At 39.3% G+C, this 21,790-nt stretch overlaps 1 protein-coding gene across 8 annotated transcripts; it reads left to right on the forward strand.

The window, feature by feature from the left end:
• The first annotated feature begins 15 nt into the window (after nt 1-15).
• Nucleotides 16-19,678, forward strand: LOC104140430 (programmed cell death 1 ligand 2). Of its 8 annotated transcripts, none has more exons than XM_068929130.1 (8): nt 16-2,854; nt 3,324-3,851; nt 9,871-9,939; nt 11,843-12,205; nt 13,280-13,564; nt 14,206-14,346; nt 14,886-14,927; nt 16,243-19,678. In XM_068929130.1, exons 2-8 carry the CDS (start codon nt 3,824-3,826, stop codon nt 16,281-16,283), a joined length of 969 nt encoding a protein of 322 aa, XP_068785231.1. In that variant the 5' UTR covers nt 16-2,854; nt 3,324-3,823; the 3' UTR covers nt 16,284-19,678. The 8 variants fall into 8 exon arrangements, 7 of the variants coding, with proteins under 7 accessions (XP_068785231.1, XP_009667505.1, XP_009667488.1 ...); XR_693300.2 differs by lacking the exons at nt 16-2,854; nt 3,324-3,851 and adding an exon at nt 8,166-8,934 and having other exon boundaries at nt 16,243-17,170; nt 17,249-19,678; XM_009669210.2 differs by lacking the exon at nt 3,324-3,851 and having other exon boundaries at nt 18-2,854.
• The last annotated feature ends 2,112 nt before the right edge of the window (nt 19,679-21,790 follow it).

The raw sequence follows: 21,790 nt of genomic DNA on the forward strand, positions 1-21,790 counted from the left end.
CATAACAGTGATTTCATTGAGATTGTTTGCTCTGTACCAGGTAGTAGGAGATCTAATTTTCATGGTCACACTGGAACTGTGGAGCATTGTGCATGTTTTCAAACCAGCTAGAACTCATGGGGATAAAGTCATAGCTATCCCTTGTCTTGACCTGGAGCAGTCTTCCAAGTGATGCAGAACTTTCTGGAGACAGAAGAGTATGTGTATCCCACACCAACTCATCTGAGAAACCCATGGGGAGGAGACCACTGTATCCTCCTCTATGTCCATCACTCATGGGCCGCGTGGGCTTGTAGGGTGTGAGCCTTCTTTTCAGTCACCAGAACCTCCCAAGTTGTCGAGGCAGCTGTTGTCTTCTCAACCCTGAAGTGATCCCAGAATCTGGAATCATGGGGTTCTGGGGATGGCAGCCCCCAAATGCCTGTTTCGTCCTGCACAGTGGCACTCACAAGGTTCTCACCTGTCTTGACCAACAAAAGGTGGATGCAGCACAGATCTTTATGATCTGGCAGTCCTTACCTGTTTGGTATGTGATCCGCTTTGTCTATATTCAGTTTTTGTCAACTCTGTTGCAAGGCAGAAAGCATGGCAAATCAATGCAAGTGTAAATCAAGTCAGAATTATGAGTAAGTTCCATCCAGCTCACAGGTCTCGTTTGCATTATCTCCATCAAATGTAACCTGCTGATGGAATTCTTTCAATGCAAGAAGCTTACTTCACTTTCAGCAATAGTGTGCCCAATACAGAAGTTACAACAGCTCTACAATCCTGGCAAAGGACAGATACGTGCTCCTTCTACCTCTGCTCTTTAGCTAGGAAGCTAGAATAGTGTACTGTTCCTTCAGACCTAGACTCAGCAGTGCCCTTCTTCGGTACCGCTGCTTCCTGATGTGGCGAAAAGAGCAGGGATGGTAAAGAGCAGTTCAAAGAAGCTCCCCACGCATGAGAACTGCCATCCATCAATTCTCAAAAGGTTTAGTGGGTAGGCAAAATGCAAACCAGGCAGCATACCAAAGGCTCTTTTTACCAGCACAATGTGAGCTCACTAGTGACCATTTGCAATTAGACATGTATTGAAACAGCAAATGAATTTGTTCTGCTTGGTGAACTGACTGGGCACACATTCTATAGAGCTGCTTACTAAACTGTATCATCTTCTAAGAGTTTCCCTGTTCAAGGAATGTAAATGAGTATAATTGTGAATGTAGAACAAATAATGTTCTTTTTAGAAGAGCGGTTACCTCATTGTCTAACATGTTATTTATTTTCACTCTAATATGTCTGCTTTATCTATGAAATATTGTGCAGAGAAGAAGGTAGAATTTGAGCATTAAAAAAATTTCAGATTTACATCTGGTATTATTCCATCAAGATCAGTCTCTTTCATGAGTTTAGACAAAAATATTTAGTCCATGTAATAGTGAGAATGTACGTGTTTTCAGTACTTCTCACTCTAGCATTTCTGCTGGCTTTGGAAGCAGTTTTCTAAAATCCTTTCCCCCTGCTAAATTAAGTACCTTTTCAGAACTGTTATTATGACGCAGCTCTGCATTTAGGGAGGTGAAAGATACCGATTAAACCAAGTTTCTTGCTGAGTCCTGATAGCTGAATTAAAGCATAGTTCTAACCCACGATAAAAACTGCCTAGTCAGAACTGAAATCCAGTTACAAAAAATATTCCTAGTTCTGTTTCCTAAAATGTTGAAGCAAGGAATGGATAATCCTTTTATGTAATCAGGTTAATGCCTTAATAATACAAAAACAAAAGCGAGAAAGAAAGGTCTCCGTTTAGTTATTAAATGCTAGCAGTACCATAGTCTGGGTGTTAGGAAGAGGAACAGAACACTGGTTTGTTTTCCCCAGTTGTACAGCCCACTGAAGATTAGAAAAACATATGACTACTTGCACTAAAAAATAAAGGAAAAACAGTGATTAGAAGGGAGTCTTTTTGCAGACATGACTCGTAAATAACAGTTGGTAACAGCAATGATGCGGTCAGAAATTAAAAGATAAAGTGTTGACCTGCAGTATAGAAGTAAGTAGTGCATAGTAATAACAGTAAAATGCACAAGAGACACCCGGTGAGTTAGGTGATGTGGTTTAAAAGAATGAATTATATTGGAAGAGACCTCTGGAGATCATCTAGTCCAACCCCCTGCACTCAAAGCAGGGCCAACTTAGATCATCTTGCTCAGGATTTATCTTAACAAGTTTTGAATATTTGCAAGGACAGAGATTCCACAATCTCTCTGGGCACCAGTGTATTATTACCCTCAGTGTGATGTATTTTTAGATGGATATTGATGAAAATGGACAGGAAATGTATTATGCAAATGTTAGCTAATCCCTGTAAGAAGTTTTGTAAGGTTAACATGAAGAGAATTAAAAAAAAAAAAAAAGTAACTTGATAGTTTCTTGAATGCGGAGTGGTCCTAGCAAGATGTTCAGATTCTGAGGCTGTATACTGCCCCAAGAGGATGTAAATCCAGAAATCCAGAAAAACTCTGCTGGATGCTTTGAATAAACTTGTTTGGATGCAATATTCTCAGGAACACAGAGCATTGAACTCAGAGTACTTTCAGCATGAAACATCAAAATGAAACTGGAACCGCTTATAAATTCCTAAGAAACTTGGTGGTTTCCTTTTAAGAGAGTCACTCATTTTCAAGTGACATTAAGCTTTAAGAAGATCAGCCTGAGGGCTGCGTTATTGGTACGTGTTTTCAACTGACTGTGAGAGGTGGACAGCTGCTGCTATCGTGCAAATATAATAGAGCTACTTTGTCTGTAAAAGCTTGGGAATCTTAGCTGCTACATTGACCTGATTCTTCCAATGGTTGCATAAAGATCTGATGTGAGTATAATGCTGCTAAAATGCAAAACTATATTTATTGTATTTCTTGGCTGGTGGATTGCTGATTTTTTTCTGTATTCTTAGGAGTTTTTAAAATGACGTTGGTTTTCAAATGATTTTCAGGGAGTGGACTCTGATTCTGAACCAAGGATGGAGTAAGCCCCAAGTCTTAAGACACAGGTCCAGATAACTTCAAAGCTTGGGGAAGAATTTTATAACCTGAATCTACGAGTCTTCCAACTCAGTCTTTCGTCTGTCATAGGTGAAGGCAGAACAGTGGTGCTAGGAAGCCTCTACAGCTAATGAATTGGAATATTGTTGTTTATAAATCTTTCATTCTGAATTTCAGAGAGGAGTTATAAAAAGAAAAAAAATTGTGTATTTGTTTATTTATATCAATATATCTCTGCTTATTTTCTCTTGCTTGTTATTAATTCCCTACCACTGCTGACTTGTTTCGATTTTACAGCATTTCTGAGGAATTTCACCTTTTGCTTTCCCGGGATGAACACTGACTAGGAAGAAGAGAATTTTTTGTCCTTCTCTGAAAAGTCTTTCTTTCAGTAAAGTTGGAGATATAAAAGGAGGATTGCAGCGTGTCACTCAGAAGTGTTAGCCTGTATTATTCCGTGCTGCTGCTAACAGCTAACAGGTGTCTGCCTTGTATGGCAAAAATTATTATATTTGAAGTTGCATTATTGCATTTAAATTGCTGTATTTAAAGTTGAACAAAAAAGTGACAGTGAAAAGATACAACAGGTGATAGATACACAATGCAGAGTCGGTAAAAATTAGTCACAAAGGAAAACAAAGAGGGAAGTGAGAAACGGCATATTCTCACCTGAAAGCTGAAGTGTGGTGAGGAGCAGATTCAAATGGTGCAAATAACCTGCCACAGGTGATTTTAAGCAAAGGACCCAGGAATGAATTGAGTGCGCAGCGAGGCGGACTGCAAGTGCCTGCATAAGGATGCAACCAGCAGAGAAGGCAAGAGCAGGTGAGGGGGTAGAATAAAGAGGGTGATGGCAGAAAGTGTGTCCACAGGATATAATGGCACAGGCCTGTGAAACAGACTGCAGAACAAATGTTAATTTTCACTGTATGCATCGCTAACTTTTAAATGAAGCCCCTGAGAAGAAAACAAAGTACCTTCTTTCCGTTGGCAAGATACGGTACAGACGTAATTTATATAAGGACACCAGTACTGATTTTTTTGTTTTGCTTTATTTTGGCCTTGGTTTTTTTACTGTTGTTTTTTTTACGCAGGATCCTTCACTGAGTGCGAAATCAGTTCAGTCACTTCAAGTGAATGTTGATAAGGCTGTGCCCTTTTGCACAAGTGAGAAGGTTGGAAGGAGGAAGCTTTTGGAGCCTGTGGATGCACAAAAGCGAAAGGAATTTCAATAACAAAGACAAAGAAAGCACATAGTGGTTGAGACCCCACAATCTTAGGCAGTGTACATATGCAAGTAAGCAGGTAGTCCTTTTTCCAATGAAATGAATGTACAGCTTTGCTCCTCATAGCTACCTCAAAACAAACTAGCTTTGCCATGTGAAGCAGTACGTTAACCTGGTATTTCTCTAATGCTTCCTTCTCAGCCAAACCGGTCCGAAGAGGAATGCCATGTTACCATAGTTTGAATACTTCTGGTTTTCAGATGAATTTGTCTTTCTTGGATATTTCTAGAGGGCATTATACTTTGCTTTGTGCAGGCATGTCCTTGCAGTACAAAAATACAAAAGATATGAGAGGGAAAAGGAAAAAAGCGAGCTGAAGTGACTTCTCCAAGGTTACAGAGCATGCTTGAGGCAGAGTAAAAATATTGAACATAAGAATGAAAAAAACAGTAGCAAGACTGCTATTTCAAGTCTAGAATAAGGTCCATGAGATCAGGATTTCTCACTAGTCTTTCAGATTGCCTGCAATGTCTTATTTGCTAAACCGTACTTCACTGTGTGTGTGGAGGTAGGCACAGATAATCTGTCCTACCTCCAGCTACCTCTGTGATGTAATGTTACTGTCCTCCTGCTCCCAGCTGTGGACGGGGACATCCCATCCTTTGCTTCCTTCTAGGAACTTCTTAAGAAGGCCTGTGTTATACTGCGTAAAACTGAGTGTTGTCACATGATAAATGCTATACAGGTGCCAGATTGCTCCATAGGCAAAGTCTGTTTAAAATATCCACTTAACTCTAAAAGTACCCAGTACTTTTTCTTTAGTCCTTTATCCTTTCAGACTGAAGTCCGAGGAATTAATCTCAACCTGTATGTAGTTTTGACTTCTGTTTTAAACTTCATGAAGAGCTCATGTGCCTGAAAGCTTGTTTAATTTTTCCAACAGTTCTGATTATTCCAGAAGTTTTGCCCTCTATCCACGAAACTCACCTCATTTGAGCTGTGAAGCATCCTTAAGTAAATGCTAAATGCGTTTTGTGTTCTTAGTTGTCCATTATCTGGAATCTGAACATTTCAACAGGTCGAACAGTGTCTTCAGGGAAGGATTATGCATGCTTTATTAGACTGTAAGATCTCTGAATCAGCGGTGGTGTCTCTGATTGTGTTTGTTTAGCAGACAGCGCAGTGAAGACTCTGTCCTGCCCTGTTCTGTCCTTTGTTGTTTTTGTGTTGGCAGTAAACATAACAAGGCTACTAAAGGCATCCTCGTAGGAGGATGCTCCTTTTATCTAAGGAAAGTGCTGTTATCTTTCAGATACATGGATGAAAGGAATGGAATTGAATTCACAGTTCATATGATTCAGTCGGAGGTTTCAATATTTATTGCTAAGGAACTGATTACAAAATAATCTGTGACTTGTTTGGGATCATCACAGTTACGTTCTGGTTCAGAAAGCTGTTCATCATTGCTGTGTCAAGACTCACATGAGAGTGAAGACTTGCACAAACAGGCCCTGAAATCTGAAGATTACATCACAGATAAACTATCCTATTTCTAGAACCAACCTAAATCTTGTCAAAGATTTTTGACAAGAACATTACTTAGGAAGTCTGCTACATGTCGATAAGGGAGGGCATTACAGGCCAAAGGCCAAATTATTTCCTCAGACGTGTATGCCTCCGAGAACAGAATTTAGTGCTCTGTCTAACCTCTTCTTCACAATACATGAGAGATACTTACTTTTTAATTCATTACGTTGGCTTACCTACTGCACTAGCATATTATTTTTTATAGAATAATTTTGCAACCTATTGCCACATTTTCATTTTGCATTGTGTTGCCTAATTTAGGATTAGATTCTGGCCATCGTATATAGCTAGGAGGTGGATACAAAGGGCCCTGTCCCACTGGCTAGCAGGATTCAGGCAACATGCTTAATCCTCTGCAAAGATGATCGTGGTATTGCTCCATTTAAGAAATCTGGGAACGCCACAGGATTCAGGATTACGCCCTGACTAAGTATGTGACATCTGACACAACAATTTACAAAACTCCTTTGCTCAGCTGCTTCCTAACTGTGGAAACACCTTCAGTCAGAGGAGCTTAAGCTTTTGAGCCTCAAGTGTCCCTAGCATTTCTACTTCTGGACCTCTGTCTTAACATTTCTGAGCAGACTAGTGCTAACCTCAACCAGCAACCCACTTGGGCTCGCAGCCTGGGTGTTCCCCAAAACATGATGCAGGAGGCATATGCATGCCGAATAGAGCTGTGCAAAGCACAGCAGCTTCGAAGTAGCTATTTGCTCAATAGCTAGCTAATAGTAAGGTTGTAGAATTTGATACTTCCCCCCTCTAACACCTCTTCTGCTTCCTAATAGCATCCTAATAGCATCATGCGTATAGCTCTATTAGGATAAGAACATCTTTATTTCTGTCTGTAAAATGAGTGAAGTATATACTTTAAGTTGAAAATTGAATAATATGTTGAAAGCAGTGTTGTGGCCTACAGCTACAGACTTGTGCAGTTTGAAAGAGGTATGCTGAGTCTAAAGTTTCTGAGGGAACAAGAAGCATCTTTCTCAGTTGTTATGAGGACAACTTTGGCTTGCTGCTGGAGTTTCTACATGAACTGGTGCATTCCATTGACCAAAAATTACTTTTTGTTTGTTTGTTTTTTTAAAGATCAGTGTTATAATCTCTGTGTATATGTCAGCTTTGGCCAGGACTAAAGTCGTAGAGGTGATCAGTCCAGTCCAAAGGAGGGAAACTACACAGAGTGTCCTTTTGATCTAGTAGTGGAATTTTAGCGGTTGATTATCACTGCCCTCTGGAGTTCACTCAGCACTCACTGAGAAAATTTGTCAGACTGTGTTTCTTTTGGGCCATGGAAAATCAAATATGGGTTTCAACTTAGTACTTTCAATAAAGTAAAAAAGCTTTATAAAGACAGAAGATTATTTCCCTGCCATTTTCCATTCATGTAGTCAAGTGTTTGTTTTCATTTTCCCCACTCAAATTTTTAGTCTTAGGCCTCACATCCTCATTGGAACTATTGCAACTCATAAAAGGTACGATGGTTTTTATATGTGTGATCCTATGTCTTACATCACCTCAACTCTCTGCAGCTTCATTTTCACAATTACACAGTATTGTGTGAAAACTTGCTTTTTCTTCTGGAGTTGGTCTGGGAAATTCATTTGTTGACAGGTTCCAAATTGCTGCTGAAATGTCATGCTACTTCCCCATGTTCTCAGATGTGGATTCCAGCTAAGAAGTTAGCTGCCAGGACCAGTAGGTGCTGTTTCTATGGTGCAAGGTTTATTTGTCATACCGCTATGAAGTTGCAACACACAGGTGATGAATATGCTTTAGAAATGGCTTTTTGCTTAAGGGAAATATGCTGTAGCCAGCTGAAAGTAAGACAGTGTGGTGTACTTACTTGCTTGGATCGTAGGGCTCGATGATCTCTGCAAGATAGGGCATGCCTATGTCCTCAAAAGACAGGGAAAAAATGAGGCTTATTCTGGAACGCAGTGAATGGCTGATATTAAAGCTCAGAAAAAACACCTTCCAGATGCTGGTGCAGATCTTATAGAAATTCCCTCAATGCCTTACACAGCTATGTTATTAAATTGCATGGGTAGATTACACTGGAGTAGAGCAATGGGTTAATGTCTCTTAGTGAGATAACAGAGAATAAAGTAAGATGGCTTGTAACACAGGTCTTTGCTGTTCTTCACAAGCATCTCATGACTCTGCTTCCAGTATCAAATGAGAATATGTTACCTTATTTGGGTTCTTTTACTTATTTATGCTATGTGTCATGCTCTTCTTACACTAATCCATCTGGCCTGGCAAGATTTGCTCTTATTTGATATTTAGTAATTATGATGGCTATAGGTCTTTAATTATTTATTCTCTTAATTTTGTCTTTTCCTTTTACTCTTAATAATATGCATATTTTAAAAATGTCCCATCCTCTACATTATACAAGATACATACTCTAGGTTTTCGGTGTACAACAAGAGAGCAAACCAACCTCACATATCCCACAGGGAGGCCAAGCTAAGGATCTAAACATTTACCTGGAATACTTTTCCCTTCTTCATTCTGTTTTCTTCCTTCTATGTCCAACCATCTGCACGTAGCAGTGTATGTAGAAGAGTGAACAGAGCAGGAGATGGGGGATGGTAAATTTCTTTCTAATATTAAATGTGAAACAGTATAGTGGATACATAATGAAGTGAAATTTAACCCAGCTGTAAGGGCTGAACAGGATATTTGTTTGTGCGTCTGAGAAATGAAGATACTAATGCCGGATATTGTTAATTAGTTCCTTTCTCATACAGTAAAATAACTAGGGTTTATCACATATTAGATAGTTTCCCCTCAGTCAAGCCTTCTGATAAAGGTCAGTAGTTTTCACTTACATATAATAAACTGCTTACTGTAGTTTGCTCATCCACCTTTATGGACGAGAACAAAAAATTAAGGTCCGAATTTCCAGGATGAGTCCACTAATTTTGTCTGCTAACTTTGGCAAAGCCTTGATCCTGACTGTCTGAGTTGCTGACAGCGCAAGAGCAGAAGCAATCAGAAAAATGCAGTACCTGAGAGAATCAGAGACAGAATGCTTCAAGCTGAGCTGCAGATGAATGAGGAAGTAAAATCTGAAAGTCTCTCCAGTAAGCCTAGCTCTGGGGAAGTCTAAAATTGCTTCTTCTCCTCTTTACTTCCTTGTGCTTATTTCTGGATCTCTTTAACTTTTCAAATTATGTTACTGTATGTTGATTCATTGGAAGTAATCTTTCCTTCTTATCTATCATCTTATTAGTTCTGTTATAAATTTTGTCACTTTTTTTAGTTATGTTCATCTGCCTGTGAAAGTACAAATAATAGTTTGTTTGTTACTGATACAGGAAGATACTCTAAAATCGGACTTTCTCCTTCCTGATGCATTACTTAAGGGCTATTTTCTTTACTGTAAGTAATTCAAGGTACTTTGTACGTGCCAGGTACTGCCACGTGTAAAGAGAAAGAACTAACAGCACTTAGCACTAAAACCTAAGCCACTCTAAACCGGACTTCTAATTCAGTTGGTCCTGAGATTTCCCGTACCTTACGCTGAATTCCAGGTATCTGCTGTCCTTGAGGTTAAAGAACTCAGATAGCAAGTATTTTCAAAAAGTGTGCAGAATAGAGTTGAAATAAAATCAGGGTTAGTGATCTTGTAAAGTAGATAAGGTGTTAGTGCAGGCAGTTTAAAAAGTTTGCTTGTGCATGTTTATAAAGCTTTCCTGCATGTGAGAGTCCACCATCAATTCTTTATACTGTTCAGAGGTACAGTTGCAATGAGAGGCTGTCTAAACTCTGTCCAGGTAAATCACTACTAACTGGAAGCTTTAAGGGTAAAGCTGCAGAAGTGCTTTTTCTCTCCTTTCTGTGCCACAGCTCAGTGTTTCATACTTCACATGTACACATGGGTTATTTTGATCAGAATTTCCATTATTTCTAGCGTAAATGTAAATACTTCTATTTTTTGCTGATTTTTAGCTGTGATAGATTTTGAAGAGTAGTTGGTAGTTGCTGAAAACTATGTTGCAATTCTGCCTTTGTTTCAGATTCACCTGAGAAAATGTTTGGAATCGTGACAGTCCTGTTACTGGAAATGCAGCTCTGTGCAGTTTCAGGTGAGAGGTACTGCCATTCAGTCTAATCACTAGGACCAGTATAATGATACCGGGACACCCTTAGCACACGTGTTTCAGCACCTTCCATGGTCCTTTCATGGATGGAGCCTCTGCTCTGCAATGCCTTACAGCAGGCATTTTGGATTAATCGAGCAGAGGACAGATGCCCACCACTTTCCCAAATCTGGCTTCTTTGAAGCATGCCATATTGATGGAGGAGGTGTCCAGAATTACCAGGCATAGCTATGAAAGGCAGTGTGACCAAAACGGTGTAAGCCAGTTGAAAATTAGGACAACCTCAGTGCTAGATGCGCTGAGGTACAACCGTGCGTGTCCCTTTGTCCGTGCCTGTGGTTTGGCCAAAATTCAGAAGAGGGCCATTGGGGAAGAAAAATAGGAGACGAGTGCTGCGGGGGTTACAGACTTTCAGTTTACATCACTGGGAACTGCAAGAGGCGAGCTGCAGATTCTCAGCCCACACGTGGCTTGCTGTCCCCGGTGAGCAGCTAGCGCCAGCTCTGTCCCCTGGGCCATCTGCGAGGGAGAGCAGGACCAGAGGAGTGTCAGGTGCAGGGGAGTCCTGCTGGCCGGCTGGTCTGGCCGCTGCCCCCCCGCCTCCCACGCTCTGCTGGGACCCCGTGCTTTGCAGTGGTACGGGAGGTCTAACAACTGACCCAGGAGGCAGGGAACTGCCCTCGTTGGTCTTCTGCCGGTAGGGAGCTCCTCTGCGGAAGGTGATTCGGGGTGATTACAGCAGGCAAAACACATCCAGCACTGATGCTGTTAGGGATAAACCTTCTCCTTTATTTTGGGTAAATATCTAATGGCAGACGTAACATTCAGCAGTCTGTATTCCTCATTTAATTTATTTCAAATTAATGCAGCTTAGCTCACACTATCTGTGTAGGCATAAGAGCACAAACAATAAATATAAAAGGGAACAGCTTGGCACATTTGCCTTTTTTTCTCTGTCACTACGGTCGTTATTAAGGTGAAGAAACAAACGGCGCTTAAAGGAATTGCAGCTTTCTCTGTTAGTATTTCACAAATACACAAAATAAAAGCGGAAGATGCATAAATAGTTGTAAGAACTTGTCTTCTGAGTGACACTGTCAACATTTGCAAGTACTTCTGAGTTAGATCTACCAATATATGGCATGTAAAATATTAAAAGTAGTAACAATGTATGTTGAATTTTGTATGAAATTAACTTTCATGTATCAAGTACAATTTTAGTAAACTACTCATAACAAGAAGAATTTCAGATATGTTGAATGACTAAGCAGATGATTTTGACATACTTTCTCAAATAGCATTGTACACAGCTGAGAAGACTCATGGGATTAGATGATATTCATGTGTTCCCAAACTTGTGGAAGACCCATAATTGCTACACAGCAATTACTCCAAGTTACTGTAATCATATGTTTTCCTGTTATTCACAGTGATGTTTATCCAGTGCATCTTTATTGATTTCACAGTAGTTACACTGGATTTTCATTTATTAAAGAACAATAAAGTCAGGCTTACTATTTCCATAATTAATTGTTGCTTTCACTAGAATGTCAGGACATACAAGGAACGATCATAATTTCAGAAAAGTATCCCCTGTGTAACAACTGATTTAGCCGTAAGTTATTTCTAATATGTGAAAATACTGTTTAATGGCTTATTTCATCCTTATCTTTCAAACTCTGAAATCCATACAGAATGAAGATGATTTGCTGTATAGATACTACTGACATAGTAAAAATGTTTGCGTGAATAGAAAGAAAAATTACCTAGAAAATTGTAGTCAACCCAGTAACTGTATGTTTGACTATATGACACTTTTTGCCCAAGCTGAAAGGAAAATGCAACATATTTTAGTACAACAAAAACTTGGTTTTTTTTCCTACCTTAGCTTTATTTACAGTTGAAGTCCCTCAACAGCTGTACGTTGTGGAGTATGGGAGCAATGTGACCATGGAGTGCAGATTCCCAGTTAATGGCTCATTAAACCTTGGACTCTTAAGTGTTGTCTGGGAGCAGAGAAGGCAAGGTCAGCCAAAATCGAAAGAGGTTTACACGCTTCGCAATGGGAAGGCATTCCTTTCATCCCAGCATCATGATTATATAGGAAGAGCAGCATTATTACAAAATGAATTGGAACTGGGGCGAGCTGTGCTTCAAATCACCAGTGTAAAGATCACGGATGCGGGATCATACCTCTGTCTCATTGACTACCAGGGAGCTGACTACAAGTATGTTACTTTGGAAGTAAAAGGTCAGTGGCTGAATGGAATATAAAAAGTATATACACATTAAAATGTCTCTGCTAGATTCCTACAGGTTTGTAGGAATTTGTTGCTAATTTTTCTCTCACTAGGCCCCCGTGCTTGGCCCCCGGGGGTACCAAAGCAGCTGTCTTGGTGTGGGCTAGTCTTGAACTGAAGTTCAATGGCCAGCTGAGCTTCTCTAGGGGTTGCGTGCAGCAGAGAGAGAGAGCAGCTGCTTTCCTGCTCCATCCTTCACCCTTCTCCTGTGCCCGCTCCCCCACTGGGCCAGCTCTGGCACGGCTTTGTCTGAGCTGCTTTAATTCACTTGTGAGCCCTGTTGTGACTACCCAAGTGGCTGGGAATTCCCGGAGCCATTGCACCTCAAAGTGCAAGGACATCTGATTTTCTATGTTTGTCAATGCCAACCAGAAATTGGTGGTAAATGAGTATCTAATTGAATATCCTGGTAGACCAATCCTTTGAAAGGCCTATGCTGTTTTCTACTAATTGCAGTATGTTGCTGTGATGCAAGAGAGTAGCTTTTCCCCTTCAAGGCTTTAAATAAAGAGTTTTGTCAAATGCAAAAATGGATTCAGCCACTTTTAAGGCCCACCTTGGTTCTTCTGAACTGTCTTTACAGAAATTCTAAGTTCATTCTCTTCTAGTATGGCAAAAATGCCACACTTGTTTATAACCTGTCATGGTGCAAACATTGAAAACACCCTTTTTCTTAAGGTGGCCTGAATTATTTCTCTCGTACTACAGCTATAACTTTGTAGATTCAAAAAGTGAAAGTAAAGCCCCAGAAGGCTTTCCTCATTTCTATACGGATAAATTGCAAATTCAGTGTCAAATGCTGCCTTGTAACAGGTAGAATGGAGGAAGTCCAGTTGCTGTAGGCCTGAGAAGCACTGAGATAAGAACACTGAATCGTGCTACAGAACATCCTTCATTATTTCAGATGAGATTATCCCGGATTCAGTCGTATACATAACACGACAATCAGGGGAAACAGGAAAAGTGAAGGGGGAAAACGACTGTGTTTGCATAAAATTATTTCACTCAAATTTGTTCTTACACAGCATCCTACAAGAGAATAAACACACGAATAATGAGAAAATCAGATGAAGATCGGTTTGTTTTTATGTGCCAGTCAGAAGGCTTTCCTCTGGCAGTGGTATTCTGGCAAGACAAGAAGGACTTTAATCTCAGTGGATTTACAAATACCACCTATACCTTGACTGCAGATGGCCTATACAACATAACCAGTGTCCTGACGTTCAAACCGAACATGAGTGAGATCTACAGCTGCATGTTCTGGAATAAAGAACTGAATGAAAAGACATCAGCTCACATTTCCACGCTAGGTCCGTATCTCACCTTGGACTTGTGTAAGAGGGGCTTCCCAAACACATGTATGAGAGAGAGAGAGAAATTAGGAAATTGTTATGTGCTTTTATACAGTACATTGTGTCCTATAATCCGTCACCAGTATTCAGTCCTAGAAACCAGTGTAAAACTGATACTCTGAAAAAAATAAATCAGTACTATCTATGTCTTTGGATAGGAATAGCTTAATTTGGATAGGTATAGCTTAAACCCTAACAAGCCAGGCTCTGTCATTCTTCTGTATATTTTGATTTTAGGGCAGCTCCCATTATTGCTTGCCAGTATGGTGGAGATTTTTCGGTCTGCTCAGGTATCTTTCCTGACCTAAACTTCTAATTCATTGTTCTTCAAATGGGACGCAGAGAAATTGCAGTAGTGCTCATTCAAATGCCATTAAGTATGGGAGACTTGACTCATTTATTGTAAAGCTTCATGTAGTAATACCACAGAATAAAGTATCCATAAAGTAAGTGTAAAACACCGCATTTATAAATTTTAAGAATCTTTTGTCCTATCAGAGCAAGACTTTGGAGAATCAGAACTGATAACTTTATAAACTATGCCTGTTTTGTGAGTTTTAAATTTACTTTCTTTTGCCTGCTTTTTCTGTTTTTGACAGCTTTAATGAGTACACGGTATAACAGGCAAAAATCACTGATCTTATTTATCATCCCCACGTGTGTGATGGTAGCTGTTCTTCTCTCTGCATTAATAATCTTTAAAAAGAGAAAATCATTCAAGAACTGCAAAGTCAAAAAAGGTACGTTTTACTTCAGCTAGTAGATCTTCTTTCTTGTTCCTTATTTTTCCTATGAATGACCTTTTGGCACTTTTAGTACCTTTAGCCATGCGTATTTGACTTTGGTAACGTTTGATTTCTAGAAGAACTCTGTCCTAAAATGAGATCCTCTTCATTTGAGTAGGGCTTTATTTTCCCACCGTGTTACTTAGGTGAAACAAGGTTTATAGGAAGAAATGTTTTTTTTCTGACCGGTTGCTGTTCTGTAAAAAAAAAAAAACAGACAGTCTTTTCTTGCTTATGAATAAATTTCAGTAAACTCAGATGAATGTAATTATTGTTATCAACTGAGACTGAGACTGAGACAAATCTTGCTGTTAAGGACTTCGGTATTTGGTTCTAAAGATGTAAAGAAAAGAACTGGAGAGAAGTTCATTACTAACTCATACCAAAGATACAACTTAGAAGTTTTTAGTTTAATCTAAAAGCTTTCCGAATTACACTGTTTCTTTCAAATTTAGAAATGCTTCTGTTAAATTTGTTTACATTTACTTTAATAGGCAGGAAAAGGAAACTTTATCCTAACCAGAAAGATGAGAATAGTAAGTCATAAAATTTTTATATTTATGCTCACAGCTTTTTCTTTGTTACAGGTAAAATCTGTATAAATTGATAGGCAGCAACTATAGACAGCAATACTACATCGAAATAGACTCTAGTTTCAAATTTAAATTTAAATTTTCTAAAAATAAAGTATCGGTAATCTGAAGAAATGAAAACTAGAGATTGAACAGAGGGAGCAAGAATTCTTCATTGAGTCTCACTTCATCTCAGACAATGTCTTACCCCTAGCTGTCCAATCCACTGACATCAATAGGTAACACATTCAAAATGACACTTTCAGGAAAACGCTTTCACCTTTCAGAAATCAGTATCTACTGCAGTCAAAAACACTTTCTTATTTTCCATGTGACGGTGAGAGACTTCTCTGGAATTACACCATATGCCAATGAACTAAAGCTCGAAGCAAGCAGTGAGCTGGAGGAGAGCTTTGGTGCATGGTCAGACATCATTCCGGTGCATGTTGTGTGAACACAGCCTAGCTTCCCATGGCTTTTTCTCTTGCTGCTGTAGATTTTTCTCTTCGTCAGCCCTAACCTCCTCTTTATACTTAGTGAAATGAAGAATTAAAGGGAGAGGTAGCTGCTTTTTGTGGTTTTGTTTTACTTCTTCATTTTAATGTCCGAAAATCTTTGTGCAACATGCAGTAAGTCATATGACAAACTTTTGTATTTCTCAGCATCGTATATTTTTAAGAAACACTGGAAAGAACCTTTTTTCCATGATGAGTATGTAGTTAAAGCATAAAAGCCACAGATATTTTACCAGAGAGCCTTGGAAATGACCCACATTGCCCTGGTTACAGGAACAAGGATTGTTCATCTTATCGTTTTAACTTACAGCTCAAGCTGTATCAGCATTGAAGATGTAGTACATTTTACCTGCTTAATGAGGTCCCAGTTCTGCAAATATTTTTACTGACACAGTAATTGACAAGCATTCATGTAGATGCTCTGTAACCAGATTTCAGTTTTGTTATTTCATCTGTATAACTGATAGTCAGTGATAGCTTTGACGTAATGGAAAATCCAGGATTTGGATCAGAGATAAGAAAGATGGATAGATGGCAAATGTGGATAATTCTTCCCTCTGAAATGATCATAACAGGATGTTTAGGTAAATTAGTGGCTGCTTTAAGGAGCCTTTGTACTTCAGCGTGGCACAGAAAACCTTGCATGTAATGAAGACAGGGCTCTCACTGTTTATCACTCAGCAGTTAAAATGAGGCTATTTATTTATTTGCTTAAATTATTGTGGATTTTTAAAAATAATGGTCTTCTTTTTTCTTTCTTTAAGGAGAAAATTGTAACTCTCAAACTGAGGCTTTATACTTGTGAACTGCCAGAGTACTGGGAGAAAGCAAGAACATGAGTCTATGAGAACTCTTCATCTGAAATGCCGTAGTTTGCACTTTTTGTATCTATTTTTGAGGACTTCAGGGGAAGGTTACAGCACTTTAGCTTTGGAATGAACAATGAAATCATGGGGATTTGTTGGCACTGCAGCAATGAAAAGCTGTGCCTTTTACGATACTGTATCTGAAAGTTACAGGGAATTATGCTGTCATTAAATGTGGTTTACCGTGGCGAAGGGGTTATTCGAGTGCCTTTCATACACTTTACTTTTGGATATACTATCGCTCAAGGCATTTTTGTTCAAGAATGCCTTCATTAGCTCGTCTAGTCTCAGGAATATTGCTTGGATTAAAACATCTTGCAGGACTTTGAATAAAAGGTGTACATGCTATGTTATGTTTGAACAGTCGTCTTTCATGCAGAGATATTGTTACATGCCTGGATATCATGTCCAAACTTTCCACACTTGAACCTAGAAATTTACACAAGTACTCACTAGCCAGGCAGCATATGGAAGATGTTTCGTATCACAAAGCCAACGAGAGGTTGGAAGTTAAATCATAGGACAGCCAAAAAAGATCCAACTCCAACGGTAATCAACATTACGTCATAGAAGAAGAGTTTTAATGCACAGGCTGTGCGAAACCTTATATAGCTATTTCTAATTTGTAGAAATGTGGTAATGTTAAGACAGTTTTAGGGAAGTAAATAGCCAGGTAAAAAAATATGAAGTGCATTGCTTTAGCGACATGACGATAAAAGGTTTTACTCTTGAGCTGATTACTCAACAGAATTTTCTTTAGGAGGAATTTAGAAGCAAAAGTGAAAGTGAAGTTCTGCTAGATTTCTCTACCACTTATATTTAAAAGGTAATTTTAACTTTTTCTCAGAGGGAGAGATGAGTCTTTTCAATGCCAAGCATTGATCTGTTTTACTTCTCATTACAGGAATGCCTAAAAATGCCTCATTCAACTTTGAATACACTTTGTGTAAGGAGTTACTTCTACAGTAGTAGATCTGAAAAAATAAACAACAGGAAACAACAACTTGGCATCTCAGATAGTCATCACACAATGAACCAAGGGCATCTGGTAGGATTTCGCATATTATTAGTCAAGGGCGCTGGCTTTTGTGAGCCGTTTTCCCTTTAGAAAGATGTAACGAGATTGAAGAAACAAGTGTTCTCATGGACTCTATTTTGTCATAATGTCTTGGAAAAGTGCTGTCTGTTTCACTGTAAAAAGAATCATTACAGCATCAATGTCAAGATTTTCTCCTTAGCAGTAGGTCTGGACTGAAACATGGGCTGATTCTCCAGTGTCTTGTGCAGCTATTTATCCCAACACAAAGTGGACCTACAGTGCTGCTATAAGATCACAAAGATAGCATTCACATCTCCTTCCGTTTTGCCATAATAGCTCATACGAAAAAGCATTACTGGTGTTGATTTTACTTGTGGAAGAGAAGAATAAGCATTTCTTTATAGTCACCGCTACTTCCACATCTATGTATTGTACCTTTAAATATCCAGTTGTAGCCACCTGGATTCAGCTGAGATTAATCCAGATCAGACGGATTCCTTGCTGGCACAGCAAATCAGATAGGATGTCAGGGAATCAGAGGCAGCTTCTTAAATCATTGCTTAGCTTCAGCTGCAGTGTTGAGCTGCCTGGAGACTGCCCTAACTTGCACCATCTAGCAACGCTCTGAAGTCAATGTGCAGCATGTTCCAGCCTCAAGCAGCTTCTCCCCATGTCAGACTTGCACTCAGCTGGGAACTATCAACCACTTCCATTCTCTTAGCCAATGTGAAAAATCTAGCTTATCTAGCTCAAGGACTTCATTTTTGCTTTTTTCTTTCTTTCTTTCTATTTTTTTTTCCATGTAATCATAAAATGGAAGTAATTCAAACTGGATTGCTCTGTTTTTATGGAGGAACATAAATAGTACACAGCCTCTGAAATTTAGTTGCGGTGAATATCATTGTTCCTTATTGAAATGAAAGTCCTCTTGACATTATCGTGCTCCGCTGAGTAACTTTTGACTTGCCGTGAGTAGGGAACAACTGGTGTGGGCAGAACTTGCTGCCCGCTTCACAGTTGTAACAACACTACCCTGGTTTCCCGTGCTCTATATACTGGAGGGTTTCACCTTGTGCTCTTAGGCAGAGGCAGCTCAGCTTTGCACTTCAACCTTGTGTCGTTGTCACTGCATTTCACATGCCAGAGAGAAGCAATACTGCTATTCGCTGTAATACCTATAAAAATACCTAGAAATGTATTTTCATTTGTATGGTTGTATTCTCAACAACTCTAACTGGATGCTTATGGGTGCAGTAAAAAGAAAGAAAGGATGATTCTTACATCTTAGTAAGTGAAAGTTAGCATGTCAGCTGCTTCTGCAATCTATATTTGTCTGTGAATTAATGCATGAGTTATTTTTCACTGTGAACCATTGAGCATATGATGTGTGTGTGATACAGTGAGTCTCTGTTCTTTCTGCTTCAGCTACTGTTTTACAAGCTGCTGTCTTGAAACAGCTGACATAAGAGTTTTCTGATAAAGTATCTGCAAAATGTTTGAAGGTCTTTTTTTAAATAATTTTGAAATTTACAGTGAGTCAGCTAATCTTAGGCCGACATTAGGAAAAACTTAGTGTGTAGAGACAAGCTTTAAAACTTACAATCTCAAACTGGCATCTCAGTCGGGCATAGTGGATACTTTGAATAGTAAGCTTCCATTATCTTTTTTAACACGTATTTCCTTTATTCACTTATGTATGTAAGCCATCTCTCTACTGTAAAGAACAGATCTAACTTCAGTTTGGCCTTTCTTTGTGTGGGCGTGGGGTTGTTACTAGGTGGCCTCCAGAGGTCCTTTCTAAACTCAAATGTTCTTTGATTATAAATTTGTAGTTCAAGTTTGTTTCCCTATACTTTGTAATTAGCTGTCTTATATACCCTGATGAAATAGTGGTTTGAAGTAATAGCCTGATAATAATGACTCCCATCTCATATTCTGATCTGACATGCTGATGTGCATGTAGTCAATTGGGCCCTGAAATAGTGTATAATTATAGGCAGCTCTCTGCAATATTTCACTGAATTGTGCAGCTATGTGGTAAAAAGTACCTGACAGATATAGATGTACTGTGCAAAAACTGATGAAAGCTGTCTTGAAAGAAGCACTAATAGAGTTCAGATGTCTTTTTTGCTATTTTATTTTAGGTTTCATGTTTACGGCCTTTTTTCTGCAGCTGAGGTTTGTTTACTCTCAACCCACTTTCTTTAATGGGCTTTTCCAAGAGAGAAGTGAAATGTCTTTCATGCAAAGTCTGTGTTATAAACCATATTACATAAGCAAATAAAGTGAACCACATGCAATAGAAATTTAATAAAGTGAAGAGTGTGTTTAAATGCATTCCTTACACACACGTGTTTTGCAAGTAGAGGGGTAAGATGATAACTATATGGATCTCAGCTGCTGAAGACAGGGCTTCCTGTGATGACCTGGGGAATCTATCTAGTAAGAAATTTACTTTTCTAACAGCACCAGAGGTGCTGCTAGCAAGAAGACTGCTATGCTATTGGATGACTGCACGTGTGCATGAAACCAACCTTTTTCAAGGAAGATTAGGAACATACTTTTCTCAGACTTAAAACAGACTGGTCAGTTTTAACAATGCACCGGTTTGGCGATAGCTATACCAAAATGCTAAGCTGGAAAAAGCAGAAATAAATTCCAGCTTGTCTCCATGGAGCAGTGAAGTAGAACGTGGTAGAACAAAGGGGCCAGATATTGAAGGACATGTAAGCCTTAAAATGTCTGTAAGAAAGGAGAAGCTTCAGATGGGAAAAGGGAAGAGGAGAAGGTCAACAGATTTTATTGCAAGAAGGACCCAGAACTGTTGTGAGAACTACTAAAGTGAGATGAAGCATTCTGAGCTGAAAAAATTTTCTGGTTCGTATGAGAAACCATGAACTGCTGAGGAATGCTCCTGTACATCCCCCATATATTGCAACCCTAGGCCATGGAGCAGTTTCAGACTGGTGAAAAAACTGAGGCAGGGAGACACCTGTAGCAAAAGATTCTATGCAAAGTCTGGGAATTTCTATATGTTTACCAAGCACATAACTCACGCCCCTAAAGAGCTGTGAAGTAAAACATGATTCACACAGCATAAACCTTCATTTCGATGTTTGGGAAGATGACATATATTTAGGAGACTTTAGAAAGTCACGGCTGTTTCTTGGAAACAATTTTTTTCTTGCCTTGGAAAGTAGGTCACCACTTTCCAAGACAAGTGTCAGACACAGAGCCTGTTTCTGGCTTAGTTAGATGCTCAAGCTAGGAGGAGAACTTAATTCAAGGAAAATCTGGAGAATTCCCAGTGGATAAGCTTATTTACACTAGGGTGCAAATTTCACAAAGCTGGATGAAAATGAGTGTATGCTGCAAACGGAAGCTATGTGCACCTCTTCATATGTTCTGCCATTGACATAGATTTAACAGATTTTAAGACCAGAAGGGACCACTGGATCAGTGATTTTAAATGCCCCTTTGTTCCAGGTTCCAAATAACAAGCCTCAAACTTCTAACTAAAAAGTTCTTCAATTTTCCAAAACTGAATGTATATGGCAGTTAAAGCAGAAGAGACCGGGAGATTAGAGCCACAACCCCCTCCAGTGGGAAGAAGTTGGGTGGGTCAAGCTTTCCCAAGATTTCCACAAAGTTGCATTGTACCATTTTACCTCATGGTGGAAAGTGGAAAAAGCCGAAGGCTGTGAACTTGTGAACTTGATCATGGAAAATTTTTCTTCCTAGTAATCAAGACGATCTTGAACAAGAAACACTCCTGAAGTTGTTTCAGGACACCAGCCAACTCTGCTCAGTTAATTATTGCTGAGCTTGCCCCCAGCTTCTGATAGTTCAGACAGGGGCACCCTTTTGCCAGAAGCCAAAGTGCGCCTTGGGATAACTTTACATTCCTGATGCTTCCAGGTGACTGGCTATACCTCTGGAGCAGGGGGATTTAGTTATCTGTGTTGTCCCATGGTAGAACTGCTAATGTGCGGAAGCTGAAAGGCTCTTGATTCAAAAAAGGGAAACCATGAGGAATTATAAGAACTGGTTATTAAAGTTAACTACACTGTTATAGCAATACCATATAGAGAAGGCCAAGGATTTTTTCAGGTCAAAGGTTTTCAAGCTATTAGGAACTTGTATGCCAAGGGCTCTTTAGTACCTCTCTGAAAGGATATTGAGAATAAGCAAAGAACCTACAAGGAACAGGGAAAAGGAACTGAACGTCAAGAAAGTTCTCTTTACACTTGTAGCACAGAGCTACAAAGGCTAAGCTTAGTTAAACTATCTATCTGAAGAAAATGAAGACAAATGACAAAAGGTTTTTCCACTATATAACCAGAGAACAAGGAGAGGAGCAATGCTACTCTTCAGTCAGAGCTGAACGGTAACCGAACACTGGTCCTG

The sequence above is a fragment of the Struthio camelus genome, chromosome Z, assembly GCF_040807025.1.
Source record: "Struthio camelus isolate bStrCam1 chromosome Z, bStrCam1.hap1, whole genome shotgun sequence".
Classification (NCBI taxonomy): Eukaryota; Metazoa; Chordata; class Aves; order Struthioniformes; family Struthionidae; genus Struthio; species Struthio camelus.

Excerpts from the sequence above, each read along its gene's own strand:
- LOC104140430 (XM_009669174.2), top strand. The coding sequence starts at position 8,880 with ATGCTTCAAGCTGAGCTGCAGATGAATGAGGAAGTAAAATCTGAAAGT. Across the intron at positions 8,935-9,870 it reads AAAATCTGAAAGTCTCTCCA|ATTCACCTGAGAAAATGTTT; the intron begins GTAAGCCTAGCT and ends CCTTTGTTTCAG. Across the intron at positions 14,347-14,885 it reads GAACTGCAAAGTCAAAAAAG|GCAGGAAAAGGAAACTTTAT; the intron begins GTACGTTTTACT and ends TTACTTTAATAG.